We start from the raw sequence: 15,063 nt of genomic DNA, 5'->3' as shown, positions 1-15,063 counted from the left end.
TGGTCTACATAGTAGGAAACTTGATTAAAATATAAGACTTTTTCTATATAAGCTAGCTATCGCTAGTGAGAAGGATGCAAGATTCAGGACACGCAATCTACCACTGCAGTTCAGATCTTAAATCAGATTCAGTTTCACATACACTCCTGTCTCCAATGCCCTGTCCCCCATCCTTCCGTGCCGGTGGCTGTGACTGATGTTTCAGAAAAGTCTATTTGAACATACCACTGCGTGGGTTCAGTATATGATGCTTGTCCAGTGACCATCCGCCCAAGCTGGTGGGATCAAGTTCATAGCCTTGCAGAATGGCTGTCCTCTTCTCCCACAGGATGAGGCTGGCACAGGATTCATACTCGTAACCAACCGACACTATGCGTTCAAAGAGGTGGGATATAAAAAGTGAGACAGAGTTGCAAAAAACAACTACAAAATGCAGAAAAAGAGGCTTTGTGAAACTTCATCAGAGCATCACCTTAGGAACTTCATCCAAGTCATTAAATGTGTGATACACAGAGAAGTTAGTTAGCACCTTTGCCAAAAAAAATCTGCTCTTGCACCTCTCACGTGCTGCTAAATTAATTAAAAACCTTGTTAATTGGGCAAGCTGTGTGTGGACCTTTAAACCTACAGGTGGCACAGGTTTACAAGTGTAAATTTTGCTGGTGGAAATGACACGCTTCCACAAGAATGCACGAGAACCGAAGGAGTCTCAGTTGATATTGTTAGAAGAAGGAAGTCAGGGAGGAAAATGAGTTAAAACCGAGGCAGATATAATAGGAACGCTTGTGCGCGAATGTGTGAACGACTGCTGTGGCTCTCCTGTCTGTTCAAAGGAAAGTGTTCTAACACATTGGCTCAGTCTTGAGTCATTGGGATTACTGCCGCCAGCACCTTTTCAACCCCAGAGCCAACAGTAATGCAATACACCTGCAACAGCATTGACAGTTATCAAAACATAACCTAATCACAAAGCATGTATATGCTGTAGATATGATTTTCCCAAACAGTATGTCCCCCATGAATTTAGTGGCGCTGTAGTCATGGACGACCGCTGCGTCGGTGGCCTGACAGCAGTGTTTGGCTGATGGCGCCTGTGAGTGACTGTGACAGCAGACTGTAATAGCTCTGGCCCTCCTGGACTCCTGTTTGCTGCTCCAGTAACCTACTGCTAACTCACCCTGATGGCTAATAACCCTTCACCGCAGCCACGGCTGGTTGCCTAAACCACAATGAAAAATAGACGTATGCACAAAAATGCGTTTAACTGTGCCTACGCTGTCAGGCTTAGTTCTTCTCCAGGCACCCTAATTATTACTCCATTCTTCTGTCACAGCCGGAGCAGGCTCACCAGGAAAGTTAAATTCTCCACGGCGGGGTATCTACTCAACTCATCTCGGCTCATTTCGACCTCTTGTTTTTGGAATCAAGCGGTTTCTTATTCCGCTGCAAGTACTGTAGTACCCCGTTAAAGCAGCTGTCACAGCGACCATGTTTGAAACCACAGCAATTTGCACACAGTGTCTGAAGCCACACAATGTGAAAAACAAATGTTAAAGACAGTATTTTGATATTTGCCACAGGGCGACATTGTGTTTTAGTGGATGATTGAGAGAGATTACATTTTTGATGGACAAAAAGAGTAGAAAGAGCAGAGCAGATGATAGTTGAGCAGCTGCCACACTAAAGAAAAATGACACATGCGCTCTCGTCTCCTCATCACTCCCACTCACCGACAGCCTCGGAAAGCCCGTACACCCTCTGTCCATATGCGTCGGTTTTATCCCAGATGTAAGTGTAGGCCAAATTGGGTGAGGCGTGGAACCATTTCTGGAAGAGGTGGCCCTCCACTGCTACCATCAGGTGAACCTTTAGCAGGCCCATGGATAACACAGCTGGAGTCATGGTCACCTTAAGCAGGGAACGGTATCCCTGTGTCCTGGAGCTTAGGTAGCACAGCTTCAGGCTTGTGCCCGGCACCTCGATCTGCTCGTGCAGCACCTGGAAGACAAAAGAGAGAAGATGACAGGAGAACAGGATTAGGGAGGATTACAGTGAGAAGAAGTAATGGGGGTCACGCTTCCACTGACGGCTGAAGGACAAAAGAGGGGGAAAAAATGGGGGAAACAAAAGAATAGAGGAAGAGGGACTAAAGGGGGGGGGGCTATGGAAGCAAAATGGAACAGTGTGGGGCAGAGTGCATGAACCAGAAGGAAGATTAGCCCGCAGCCAGAGGTCAGTGGTACTGCACCTGTGTCTCCGGTATGATGGGTTTCTCCCCTGGCTTGGAGCTGAAGAAGGAGGAGAGAGGGGATGCAATCACAAGAGGGTCAGGCCTGACGAAGCCGCTCAGGTCACAGCCCGGGATTGTGTTCTCTTCTGTCTTAAGCACCAGAGTGTCCATAGCATAAAACTGGCTCCACGGCAACCACACGGTGCGCTCCTGGCTCAGGAAAGGGGCGCGCTCGAACCGCAGTGTCAGTGACGCACCGCCGTTAGCTATCAGGTCAAACCTGGAGACGTTTGCGAGAAGAGGATGGGAATGAAGTACAAATGGGGAGTGAGGTGGTGGCTGTTTACACTTTCAGCCTTTCTTCTAATATAATATTCACCCCAATGCTTTTGGAATGATTCACAAGAGAAAAGCCCCTGGAATAAATTTTTTTGCTTTAATTATTTGAGTAGTGGAGAACAAACTGTACAAAGATACATTTCATGAATAACATCTGGACAAACAACACCTGGAATTTGAAGAGTTATTGTTAGAACAACATTGTGAATCAGGGGAGGTTCTGTTTGAACATTTCAGCTTCAGATATTCATGGTTAAGGATCAGATAAAAGTTCCGAGAGCCTGGCTGGCAGCACCTCAAAAAGCTGAAAGAAAATGGCATTTAGTGGAGAAAACTAAATGAGGTTAAATACCGACAACAGAACATTTTTATTCAAGCCACAGTTTGGTGAAACCAGAACTGCCCCTAGAAAACAAGATCATTTAAATGTTACAAGGTGTTCGGATGTTTCCAGGGCAATTTGCGCTGTTAAAGAAAAGGGTACAGAACCTGACATAAGGAAACAAAGGAACTGTGTGTTTTAATGAGTGGAGGTCAGTCAAACTCAGAAACAGCGTTGTTAGCCACACTTAAATTCCATATAATTTGTAAGGAGGGAGGGGTTGGAAGGAAAAGTCAAATTAAAGCGGTCTGAAACTCCCCCAGAAGCTGGAAGTCCTGCTGAAGTAATAGGAAGATGTGTCAGAAGAGTTAATCAAATGTGGATGGAAGTGGTTATTAAAGCAAAGGATTAAATCCACATTTCAGGGTGGTTTTGGCTCCAAGTTCTTCAAATTGTCCTTAGTTACTTTCACATGTCTGTTTCACATGACCGCAGAAAAGTTTAGGCAAAAAAGGCTCAATTAAAATGTTACAATATAAAATAATAAATAAACACATTCTTTCATGTAGTTTCAGAAAAAACAACTTTCTTATTGAACCCCCTGAATCTAATCTAATCTAATCGAATCTAATCTAATCTAATCTAATCTAATCTAATCTAATCTAATCTAATCTAATCTAATCTAATCTAATCTAATCAACCTTGTATGGTGAGGTAGTTGCAGAGTAACTGTTGTACATACATTCCATCCTGCCGCGTCAGCGTGTATCCATAGTGAGGATAGTTGACAAAAGACACGTTCACCCCCACCAGAGGGGTTCCATCTGTAGTCAACACCTGACCCCGGATTAGAGATGCCAAACTGTGGGAAGACAGAGGAGACTGAGTGAGGAAGCGGTCGGCTTTCAATGCCACCTTGCAAACCATCAATCATATGGTTTGATGAATCACTCGTTCTTTCACTCCTCCCGTCTGCCCTGTTCCTTCATTAGTCTGCTCCTCAAACACTCATTAATTAGCTATCCACACCAGATCATGCCAATCATGTAAACAAAGGGTGAAAATTTAGACGTGTGTGTGCGTGCGTGTGTGTGTCACTGTGCCCTCTCAAATGGATACTCATGGGATATTGTTCAAACATCATCATTCAAATATCATCATTCTGATATCGTCGTTCTGATGAGTTATTTCCTTTGAAATAGCTGATGTCAGCCCGTGCTACTGACAGACACACACACACACACACACACACACCCTCATACACACACAGGGACCCTTGGCCCCTCCTGCGTTCATCATGGCATTTGTTTAACACTGTGATATTTGTGTGACTAAGATTATTTTCCATAGCCAATGTTTATTCGCACAAATGTCAAACTGAATATCACCGTGGTAATCAGGGACAGCGTGCAAGCTAGTGGGGAGCAACAGTTAGGGCACAAGGACCATTTTGCTTGGGAAAACACATTTAATGGTATAATGGCCTGGCATTGGTTGCAGGTCACATGGTTATACGTGCATGAACATTACCATAAATTAGTTTGAATAAAGACCTTTTATTGTGGAGCAGTGTCAACCATCCGCTTTTTTTTAAACAACAGTCTAAAATGTGTGATCTCTAGTGTGCCGTTATATGTGGCGTAAGTGACCTGTAATTGACATACCTGGAGTTGAAGGGGCTCTCTCCAGGTAGGATGTGGGTGCTTTCACGGCCCACGAGCATTTTGACACGGTCGTAAAAGGAGCGGACACGGTGCTGGGACAGAGAGCTCTGCTGAATGACCTGAAGTGGGTCCCGGGAGCCCCGACACAGCGGGCTGTTCTGGCACGGACTCTGGATGCAGCAGTCTGGATCCATGCAGTCAGTTAGTCCATCTAAGGGACAGGACCAGAGCAGAATGAACAAATGTTAGCAGGCATTCCTGACAATTTATTCATTGTAATAATTACATTTCCATGTTTACCTCCTTCGTTGTCCTTGTTGTCAGCACAAGACGTCTCCATGGCCACGCTGCAGCCGGGGCCCCTCCAGCCGGTCTGACACTCACAGTGCCAACTCTGCTGGCCCATGGTGCACTGGCCGTTCCCGTTACAAAAGTTAGGACAACCGTCTGCGAGGGGGAAGACAGGTGGACAAGAGGGGGGAGAGAGGTGAGAAATCGCTCAGGGAGAAAAAGTGTGCTGTTTGTGAAACACAGACTGTCGCTCACACATACACACGTTGATACGGCCATAATACACCAGGTATTCTGACTCCAAATACTCAACACATGGTAGCACACTGTGGGTATTGACTGCTTAATAATCTATTGAAATCAGCGCATCAATTATCATGGACACCTTCTGAACAGCGCAGTGCAGTATGGCCGAAATGTTTAATGGAGCCCCAACCAATCATCATTCTCTCTCTTACTTATTACTTATAATTCAGTGTAGGTAATGGGATTCTGATTGCCTGAGAGTATTGCTTTCTCATGAGGGAATGAGATTATGTTCAATGGTGTGTGCATGTGTGTGTGTGTGTGTGTGTGTGTGTGTGTGTGTGTGTGTGTGTGTGTGCGTGCGTGTGAGTGAATAGTTCACTTTAACTCAGAATCTGGGGCCCTGGAGACAACAAAGTTCTCTAACTAGTAAAGCGAGGCCACTCAAAAAAGACTGAATTAAAGGCCAAAAAAATTGGAGGCATTTAAGAGGCACCGGAAAAGGAAATTTGCAGTTATTGAGGCCGAAACGAGATCTTAACAGTTAAAAACTGCTACCACTTAAAAATAAAGACTGACGTCTGACAGGAAGGTCAATGTAATTTTAGTTGTCCTTTCAATGTTAGGTTGGATTTAGCGCTCGTTTGTCTTCCCTACGTTCTCAGAAAAAACTATAAAAAGGAACCTATCATTTAATTTTCAGTTTCTCAGGACGGTTTAACTCGCCTGCACTGAAATGATGTGATGTAGGGAATTCCTACCTTGTTCTTATTGACATATGTAAAGTGCTGAAGCTCCAGCCAAGGTGCTCCTCACCAGCTAACCCCTTCTCCACACTATTCCCCTTTTTAGGGTTCTGCCCCAAGTAGAGTTCACTGATTCATTATTGTGCCTTTTGGTTGGGTCTCCTGGGGCAACCGTTTGCTTGGCTGTTCATCTAGAGGTCCAATTTGCCCTGAGAGACCCTGTCATGGGAAACTGCCCCGAGATTCACGACTGGAGTGACTCAGAAACACCCCTCCACAGTTTGTGCCTTGCCAAATGTAGTTTCTTTATTCCTCAAACATGCTCCAAGAAGTTGAAATTGGCAGATACAGCAATTTAAAGATAATTTTTTGTAGGTCCAAACAAAATCCAAGTATTTCCATTGACATTCCGACTATCATTTGATCAATTACACTCATGCTCTGACCACGTTCTTTATGAATGACTTCAAAAGCCTTTAAATTCCTGGCCTGTCATACTCCCCCCCACTTCGCTCTGAAGACCTAGCTCAAATCAAGATGGGTCTGCCACACTATAATCTATCAGGGGCCGAGACAAAAGAGGGCACAATGACACACAATGACAATGTTTCTTTCAACCGCACAAAGAGCCCCAAACAAACTTGTCACAATGATTTCCTCTGTAATAAATGAGGGAGGATGCAACACTTTTAAGTCTCCCCACGGGAGATGGAGGCAAAGACAGGGCTGACTGATAAAACAACACACGGAAAGGCACTTCTCCCAGCCCCCCATCGCACCAACTTGAAGCGATGCACCCTGGAAATATGACCTGCCATTAGCTTGTCGTGTGAGGAGTGAGGAAGGACAGAATAACCCACTAAGACATTATTAATATGAAATGCTTTTCATAGAGCTCTGCTCGCTAGATTAATGAACATATTTTCACTCAAGTTGCGCTGTAAGATTTTGCCCTCTAACAAATCGCCACATCAATAAAGCTATGCATTATGAATACAAATAGTGCAATCTAATCGGTGGCAGCAGCTAAATTAACAGGCGTATCACCCCAATTGGCATTCTATCATATGTCTTGAGCACCAGGCGACGAAAGTAAGTCAACAAAAGACTTTGAAAGAGACAGTGTACCGTCTCATTTGAAGTGGAGGTTTGGGAGGGAGGGGCACAGAAGGCCACTTTTAAGCACAACCAGAGGAGCCAAATACACAGATTTTTTAATAATAATTATTCCTTTTTTCAGTTGGAATAGATTGTTCCAAAGAACTGAACTTAGGGAATAAAGGCAGTTAGCAGTGATTGGCTGTTAAATGCAGTTGCCAAATACTTATGAAGCAACCGGACAGGACAATCCATACGGGGCATTGATCTTCTCGCTTGGGTAGGCCGGCATAAGGCTCCCCTCTCTTTAATGCCAGGGCCTAGTCAATACGCCATCATACTAACTAAAATAAAGTGGGATTTCAGAAACTATTAAGCCAACCCTCCTCACTAATATGGCTGGGCCCTGATGAAAACCCTTAAAAAGGAGAAGAAATTGCCTTGGGTTATGGGTCAGCGCGTGCTTGTACACGCACACACGCACACACACACACACACAGACACACACACACACACACACACACACACACACACACACACACACACACACACACACGCACACTCACACTATGTGGCTAGACAAGAATAGTGTTTAAAACTCAGAGGAGTATGTGGAAAAGAAGCGAGTGACAGAAAGAATGAGAATAGATCAGTTGAGACTTTACCCTAAAAAAGTTCAGCTTTCTCTTCATTTTCCGGTTTTCAACTCTTTCTACTCTAAAGGTCGAGCAGCAAAGGTCACAGGCATCAATCTATGATCGCTGATTATAGATCTGATACATATATCCGCTCTCTCTGATACCTACTTCTATTCTTCCTGAGCTATCTAAAAACCTACATTGCTCCTTTATCCCACATGTTTTTTGCCCTCTCTCTGTTTCCCTTTGGCACCATCCTCTTCTTTACTTTGCCTCTCTGTCTTACTCCCTCCTTAACCCTGCGATTTACCTTTTCCTCTGGGCTGCCTCTTTATAAAACAATGAGAGCTATTCCATTAAGTATAGAGGGTGAGAGGACACTCTCAACGATGCTCCAGGGACTTGCACTGTCAGGCAATCAGTGCCGCTTCGACAGAGGTTCAGGTGCAGGAATATCTATTATGTACTCTTACTGTGCATGTGAGACAACTCAGTCAAGACAGCCCGTTTTCTGCTGGTCTCTATGTCTTAACCTTGATCACTAACGATTATTTTTATCATTTAGATGTCTGCATAAGATAACTTATTTAACAATCTAGGCAGGGGGCAGAAGCTTTCACGCACAGCACCACAGAAAATGAATCCAAAGTCCATTGTACCATGGCGACGGCTATAGCCACAAATACCCTAAGTAAACACGCGCCCGACGCTGCTGTATTTCTTGACACCACATTAAGGCCTCGCACCAGTGGCCTATGAAATTCAGCAATTACCTCAAAAGTTCTTTGTGGCTTTCATCAATTTTTCTTTGCGGGTTTATGCAATGTATGACTGGAATTCATAAGCAAAGATATGTGTTTGTGTTGCTACACAGGGGAAAATGGAGAAAACACTCACGCGCATGCACATCCACACTTTTACAGCACAGCCCCTCAACACTGCTGATACCAAACTAGGCTCTACGGTACCCCACCACACAGCTACGCTCAATGACAGCTAGCCCCTGCCGTAGCACACTGCTGTAAATGAGAGTGGGCTACACGTAGGGACTTATCATTGAGGCACCCTAATCTACAGACAGAGCGCACCACAGAGTCTACAGAGCTAAGCCAGGCCAAAACCCACAGATGCAACAGCTAGCTTCTACCACCACAGGCTAGGAAACAAAACACCAGAGTCAGATACGGTACCTGCTTTGTCAACCATGCTCCCATGGTCTGCAGTGGGAGAAAACGTGCAAAAGGTAAGAGATGGGGAGAGTACTTTTATTTAAATGCAAGCAACATCATGCAAAACTGAAATGAACAACAGGCAAGCTGAGATAAGCTAATACTAAGAGTGTCGGGTACTCGTGAAGTGTGCTTTGAGCCAAGCTGGCGCTTGACGCTTCTTTCATCAAAGGCTGACGCTGCAGCCAAGGCTGCCCTACTTTCTGATTGGAAAATTAGGATCACAAACCCCTTATTTCTCCATGAATTTCTCTTCCTGTACATACATTGTACCACGTGTGTGCTTCACATTATTATCATCTCAGGGTTTAGTGATTTGGGGAACAAGAAAAAAAGAGAACACTGTGGGCGAATCAAAGGTATCTGGCACTCATCCAATCAAAGTGACAGTGATGTTGATATGAGGCAGTGATGGATCCACAGGAAACACACACACAGACACACACACACACACACAGACACACACACACACACACACACACAGAATGTCCACCTTGCTTGGAGCCTGACCTACTCATCAGCAGCCGGTAACCATGGACACAGCCTTGTTCAAACAAGGGTGGACATTTTGAATGCAGAGGCTACAAATCAAACCACCGGCCGTCCAATCACTGGATGAATGTTTTACTACCTGTTCAACAGTGTCCCAGTGGGTGGGCAGCGAGCTATGGCAGGAGGTAACTGGAATATTGGGAGCCTGTCTGATTGTGCTGCAGTTGTTCCTGGTCTACAGAGTGTCGCTGTCTTAACACCTAAAGATCTAGCCATGAGATCAGGTTCAATAGCTAAAGGCTTTAGTTCCTCCATGTGCTCTCGGTACCACAGTGACAGAGGTTAACTTGATCCTTATGCTCACACACTCCCTTTCAATCCTTCCGTCTCTCCAGCACTCCCTTGCAAATCCCTTATGATCTGCTTTTCTCAGCCGTTTCTCATTTCTAAATTCCCTGAGTGAAGTGCAAAGTAGCTGTCACAGTCAGGTCTGACTGGGTGCCTCTGCTCACCCACGTAGTTGATAAGCGGGCACACATCAGACACGCTCGCACGTACACAAACAGATACACAGAGATGCTGACCGATAGTGCAGTGTTCCCCGTTCCAGCCTTGATGACACTGGCACTTGCCATCCTTGCAAGTCCCGTGTTTGATGCAGAGAGGGTTGCACACGCGCTGGTCGCAGCCCGCTCCTGTCCAGCCCTCCTCGCAGCGGCAGGCTCCGCCCATACACACTCCGTGAGTGCCACAGTCAACCGAGCACACCTCTGAAAACAGGCAGGAAAAAATCTCCGGTCACAAGACTTTCTCTAGGTGTCTGTGTAGATTCTCAATCGTCCAGGTCATTGTATCCAAGGTAGTTTTCTATGTCAACTGGACTGTCCAGTTGACATAGAAAACTACCTTGGACTTTCTCTAGGACTCCAACGTTGTACTCATGTAGCATTTGTGGCTTCACACCAAAACATATACATGCAGAAATTTGATCTTTGAGCGCAGTTACATGGAGAAGTTTAAACCTTGAGAAGAAGGTACGCTGAATGTATATTTTGCCTTTCATGTAGACTGTAGAGGATGCACAGGCTCCCGCTTTGGGGAGTTTTCTTTTTCTTTTAAATGAAGGTTCTTTGATACATGCTAGAACTCTGGCTCACGGTGTATGCTGGTACATGCAGAGAGGCAGGCACGGTGCATCTTTGCATCTCGCTCCCTCACAGTCGTACTTTGAAAGAGCCAGCTTACTGTCAAAGACTCCCTGTCTTTGATGGAATAGCGTTTTTCTGTTCTTAACTACTTCAAGGACACAAATTGACTCCTGTTTCCCTGAATTAAGTTCCTCTACTACCCACAGACAGACGTTTCTCCATCTCTGAGGTGTTGTGGGTGACCAAGCAAAACATCAACACACTTCCAACAATCAGGAAGTTTATTTGGGTGATGTTTCACGTGGAAATTTGGGATTTCAGGAACATTATTGAATCTCCGGTAGCAAAATCCTTTTGCTTTGCCCTCTGGCCAACATGGAACCCATTTAATGTCATTAGATTACTATTAATTAAACTAAAATAATAACCATTGAAGGTAACCTTGCTAAAAGACAAATTAGAAGATGGTGTTTGTTTTTTAAGTGATGAGCTGCAAATAATTTTTAAATAAAGACATAACTGGGGCCTGAATAATTGCTTTTACCCAAGATTTGTATTTATTTTAGCTGGTGGGACAAATTCCCTGTGTGTGGCGGAGGAATTCACTCTGCTAGGTGCCTTTCTGCTTGTTAATTCAGTGTACAGGTACTTTCTTGGTGGCTGCCCAATAACGAGTTTTACTCTGGCGTCACTCTTTCACTGCAGCAAAATGTAGCGTTTAAATGTTAAACTGAAACTCTTTTTCTTGACAAAACTTTTTAATTAATGTGGGTTCAGGCAATTTGTTTGTTGGTGTTGTTTTTGGGAGGTCATTCTTTTTTTTTTACATTTTTATTTATTAAAATGGGGCTTTGTTGCTCATTTGTCACTGCTGCATTTTATTCATTATAGTCTTATATGTCATTACTCAATGTACAGCTAATGAAATTTGCTGTATAAATAAAAGTGCCTTGTTGTGCTCATTTTGCATTTTGACTGATAGCCTCATAATTGTACAACACCACACACGACTTCATATACAGAAGGATGGCCATAATAGGCCATTTGTCTCACTGTCAGGGTTATATTTGACAAGATCTGCCATGTTTGTCCTTTGTTGTTGTTTTTATTTACAATACTGGGTGTATGACAGTTGTACCGGGCTTGAACCCAGACTCACCCATGGAGCAGTCGGGTCCCATCCAGTTGGGATCACAGCTGCACAGCCCAGTCTCTGGAATAAAGGCGCCGTGACCGTGGCATTGTTCTGGGCACTGGGCCCTGGGCAGCTCACAGTGGAGCCCCCCCCAGCCTGGCTTGCAGTGGCACTCCCCGTTCACACAGATGCCATTGTTAGAACACGTGGGATCCAGACAATCCACTGCATTAAACAAGAGGTACACCATATGAAAAGACAATCCATTTTAATTAAAAAGGGAAAGCACCCCCACTCCCACAAAGCTGGAAAATGTCAAATTAGAGCTGAGGTTAGAAGCAAATTAGATATTATGAGTGTTAAACGAAAGGAGACACCACGCAGGACACATTTTCACCCTTTCTGTCCTTACAAAGATAATGAAATCAGAGAAAAAGATATAAGCGGACGTATCGCTAAAGCAATTGAAGCACACAATAATGAATAGCTGAGTCTGTAATTAGGGTGGCGTAGCAAATGTGCTCCAGTCTGCAGGAACACTGAGCCTCACTGACACATTTTTCAGCGTAAGCACTTGTGTATGCATTAGCGCGTGTGTGTGGATGTGCTAATACGAGGGGGGAGAATCTGACAGTGTCTGTCTGCCAGGTTGACAGGCAGCTGAGAGTCCAAGCAGTGAGTGAAAAGCAATTTGACAAATTACCTCCTCCCGGCAAAGAGCCCACCCACCCCCTCCTCCGGCCTCATCTCCCTGCCTTGTCCCAGTCCCTCTACTTGCCCCCCCACCCACTTTGCTCTTCTCCTCTTGGTCTGATGCCTTTTTTCTTCCACCTCAGGCATCATTGACCCTCGTCGCGCCCCTTCTCTCTCACACACACACACACACACCCACACACACACCCACACACACACACACACACACACACACACACACAGAGCCCCTCGTTTCTGTTTGCCTGGCAGGAACAGCGGATCACAGATATTGATTTTCATGTCACTGGCACTCCAGGTAAATTGTTTGAGGGACTCTGCTGTGATGAATATCAGATTTGAGACCAAAAGAGATGAAAAAAAGACGAGAGGGAGCTAAAAAGCAGAAAGAGTAGAAAGGAAAACGCTGACGCCTTTCTCGTGCTCAGCATCCTGACTTCTGCGTCTACGCTCGTCCGTTTAACCTGTGTGTTTCTTTCCCTCTTTTCTTTCACGTGTCTCATCTATCTCCCACAATTTAGCGCAATTGTAATGTAGCTTCCTTTTGTGTGATTCTGATAAGCAGAATGTAGGTAAGCTATTTTAGGAGGAAGGAGGAAACTTAAAAATACACAAATAAATTTAGCTGAATTTACACAGATATATTTTAATGTGAATTGTGTAAAAAAAAAAAGGTCATGACAAAAATGAATGTAACAATAATGGTTTTTTGAAACTATTTGGAATATTGATTCTGTAAATTAAAGGGTAATAAGCATTTGACCTATATTATGGATTTACAGATACAGCATTTAAATGGAGACACTTTGACACTTTAATGTGTTTTTTTCAAGAAGCCCTTTCTCTCTGCCAGTATTTTTTTCAATATTTCTATCTCTTCGTGCATCTCTCACCTCCCCCGATGCCCTCAAGTTCTTTCTGTGACAGCAGAGAATAGGGTGGGCCGATCTTTCTTAACAAGGATCAATAGAAGCAATTTTATTCCTTAATAAAATCCCTGATGTGTTTTGCTGCTTTATCTGTTTATATGACGAAAGTGCCGGGTAGGATTAAACTATGATGAGTTGTTTGACTGGCATTAACAGCTATGTGTGTGTGCGTGTGTGTGTGTGTGTGTGTGTGCGTGTGTGTGTGTGTGTGAGTGCATGGAGGAGATAAAAAATAAAATAAAATAAACTGCATCTTGTCACTCCTTCGCGGTGCCTTGTCTCACCCTCTCCACAGCTCTGCCCTTTGTAGCCGATGGAGCACACACAGTGGCCGTCAGTGCACGTGCCGTGGCCGCTGCAAAGAGGGTCGATGCACTCCGTGATGGGGACGTCGCACTCGGGTCCTTTCCAGCCGCTGTAACACACACAGGAGCCTTTGTCGTATTGGCCGTTGCCGCTACACAGCACTGGGCACGCCACTGGGGAAACAGAGAGGGCGGAAAGGGGAGACCTTAAAAACAAAACCCAAAAAAAACATCGTCGACCGCGACAACACCCAGAAACAAGAAGCAGCTGTTGCACAGACACCACCCGCGAACACACCTAAAATAAACCCATCGACACTCCGCGAAGGAGGTAAGGAAGGTGGAGAGTGGCAGTGGCATGAAGAGTAATTACAGGCAGAGGTAACTAAACTATTCATCAAAGCTGTCTTTCCCAGGTGAGCACAGAGGCAGGGAGACGTTCGCTGGCGGGGCTGACATTCTTCATCAGTCATCTTGTCTCGGCTCCACCTCAGGCCATGTGCAATCTTTCTGCTCCTCAGCCTCTCTATTGGAATACTGAAATGTGGCTGCTTGTCTAAATTAGTGAAGGAGTTTCTTCTTCTTTTTTTTGGCATATTGTAAGCAGCGCGATACCTTTAGAGCAGTCCATGCCGTGGAATCCCGGGAAGCAATGGCAAACGCCAGAATTGCACTCGCCGTTGCCATGGCAATTGCGCGGGCACTCTTGGACCGAGTCTGTGAAGACAACAAAGTGAAACAGAGAGAAGAAGGAGAAGAAGAGGAAGAAGAAAGAGGGGGGGGGCATCAAAGCCTTTGATTAAATCACTGGCAACATTCTGATGCTACACATCAAATCAAGATGCTGAGAGTGGCGCAGTCGCAGACATCAAAAGCCTAATGCCCCTTTTCCAGGATTCCATGCATTCCATTTTAGTGAGCAGAGAAAGACCTTTGAATCAGCCATTTTGAGAATCCTTATTGTCCATCCATCACTTTTCTGGACAACGTGCTTGAATATAAACTCAGCCACATTCTCAAATATTTTTTATAGGTATTTGCTGCCTCAGTCTGTCCTTTCCAGGATCATTAATACTCCATTAAGGTGGAGTTGTTTGGTACCAGACACATTTTTAGCATGATTCTTTGTGTGCGCGCGTGTGTCTTTGCACATGTGCACGTGTGTGTGTATAGCAGGTTGTGTTCGCCCAAGTATTCAGGGCTCCAACTCCATTTTTTTTTGTCTCTTAACCCACTTACCAGACAAGAGAACCATTTTGTAGGAAGGACCAGGGTAGATGCTAATTATAAAAAGTGCATTTTGCACTACTTCATACCCTTTTTGGGGGGAGGGGGCTTTCACTCCTTTAATGGAAAGCATTTCTCCCATTTCCACTAATATTTTTATGTTTCTATCCTCCATCCTTTGCTCCAAATCTCAGCCCCATGCCTCCCTCTTACCCTAATGCCACTCTTTCATTCTCTCCCCTCTTCAGCTCCTCCTCCTCCAGTCCTCCAGTCCTCTTCACTGCATTCAGGCTTTGCCCCCAACACTGTCTTT

General features: G+C 44.8%; 1 protein-coding gene across 12 annotated transcripts in view; it reads right to left on the bottom strand.

The window, feature by feature from the left end:
- LOC101076136 (teneurin-2) overlaps positions 1-15,063 on the bottom strand; it is a 189,023-nt gene that overhangs the window by 25,885 nt on the left and 148,075 nt on the right. For 10 of the 12 annotated variants that reach the window (XM_029847155.1, XM_029847145.1, XM_029847144.1 and 7 more), the window contains 11 exons: positions 14,139-14,240; positions 13,503-13,697; positions 11,603-11,803; positions 9,880-10,065; positions 8,765-8,791; positions 4,856-5,002; positions 4,556-4,766; positions 3,634-3,753; positions 2,249-2,510; positions 1,731-1,998; positions 226-369 (listed from right to left, as the gene is read on the bottom strand). In XM_029847155.1, coding sequence (XP_029703015.1) covers positions 226-369; positions 1,731-1,998; positions 2,249-2,510; positions 3,634-3,753; positions 4,556-4,766; positions 4,856-5,002; positions 8,765-8,791; positions 9,880-10,065; positions 11,603-11,803; positions 13,503-13,697; positions 14,139-14,240 — 1,863 coding nt within the window. The remainder of the gene's footprint in view (positions 1-225; positions 370-1,730; positions 1,999-2,248; positions 2,511-3,633; positions 3,754-4,555; positions 4,767-4,855; positions 5,003-8,764; positions 8,792-9,879; positions 10,066-11,602; positions 11,804-13,502; positions 13,698-14,138; positions 14,241-15,063) is intronic. The other 2 variants (XM_029847147.1, XM_029847153.1) reach the window with 1 other exon arrangement.

Source organism: Takifugu rubripes, chromosome 14 (genome assembly GCF_901000725.2).
Source record: "Takifugu rubripes chromosome 14, fTakRub1.2, whole genome shotgun sequence".
Lineage (NCBI taxonomy): Eukaryota > Metazoa > Chordata > Actinopteri > Tetraodontiformes > Tetraodontidae > Takifugu > Takifugu rubripes.
This window is presented reverse-complemented; position numbering and strand designations above follow the sequence as displayed.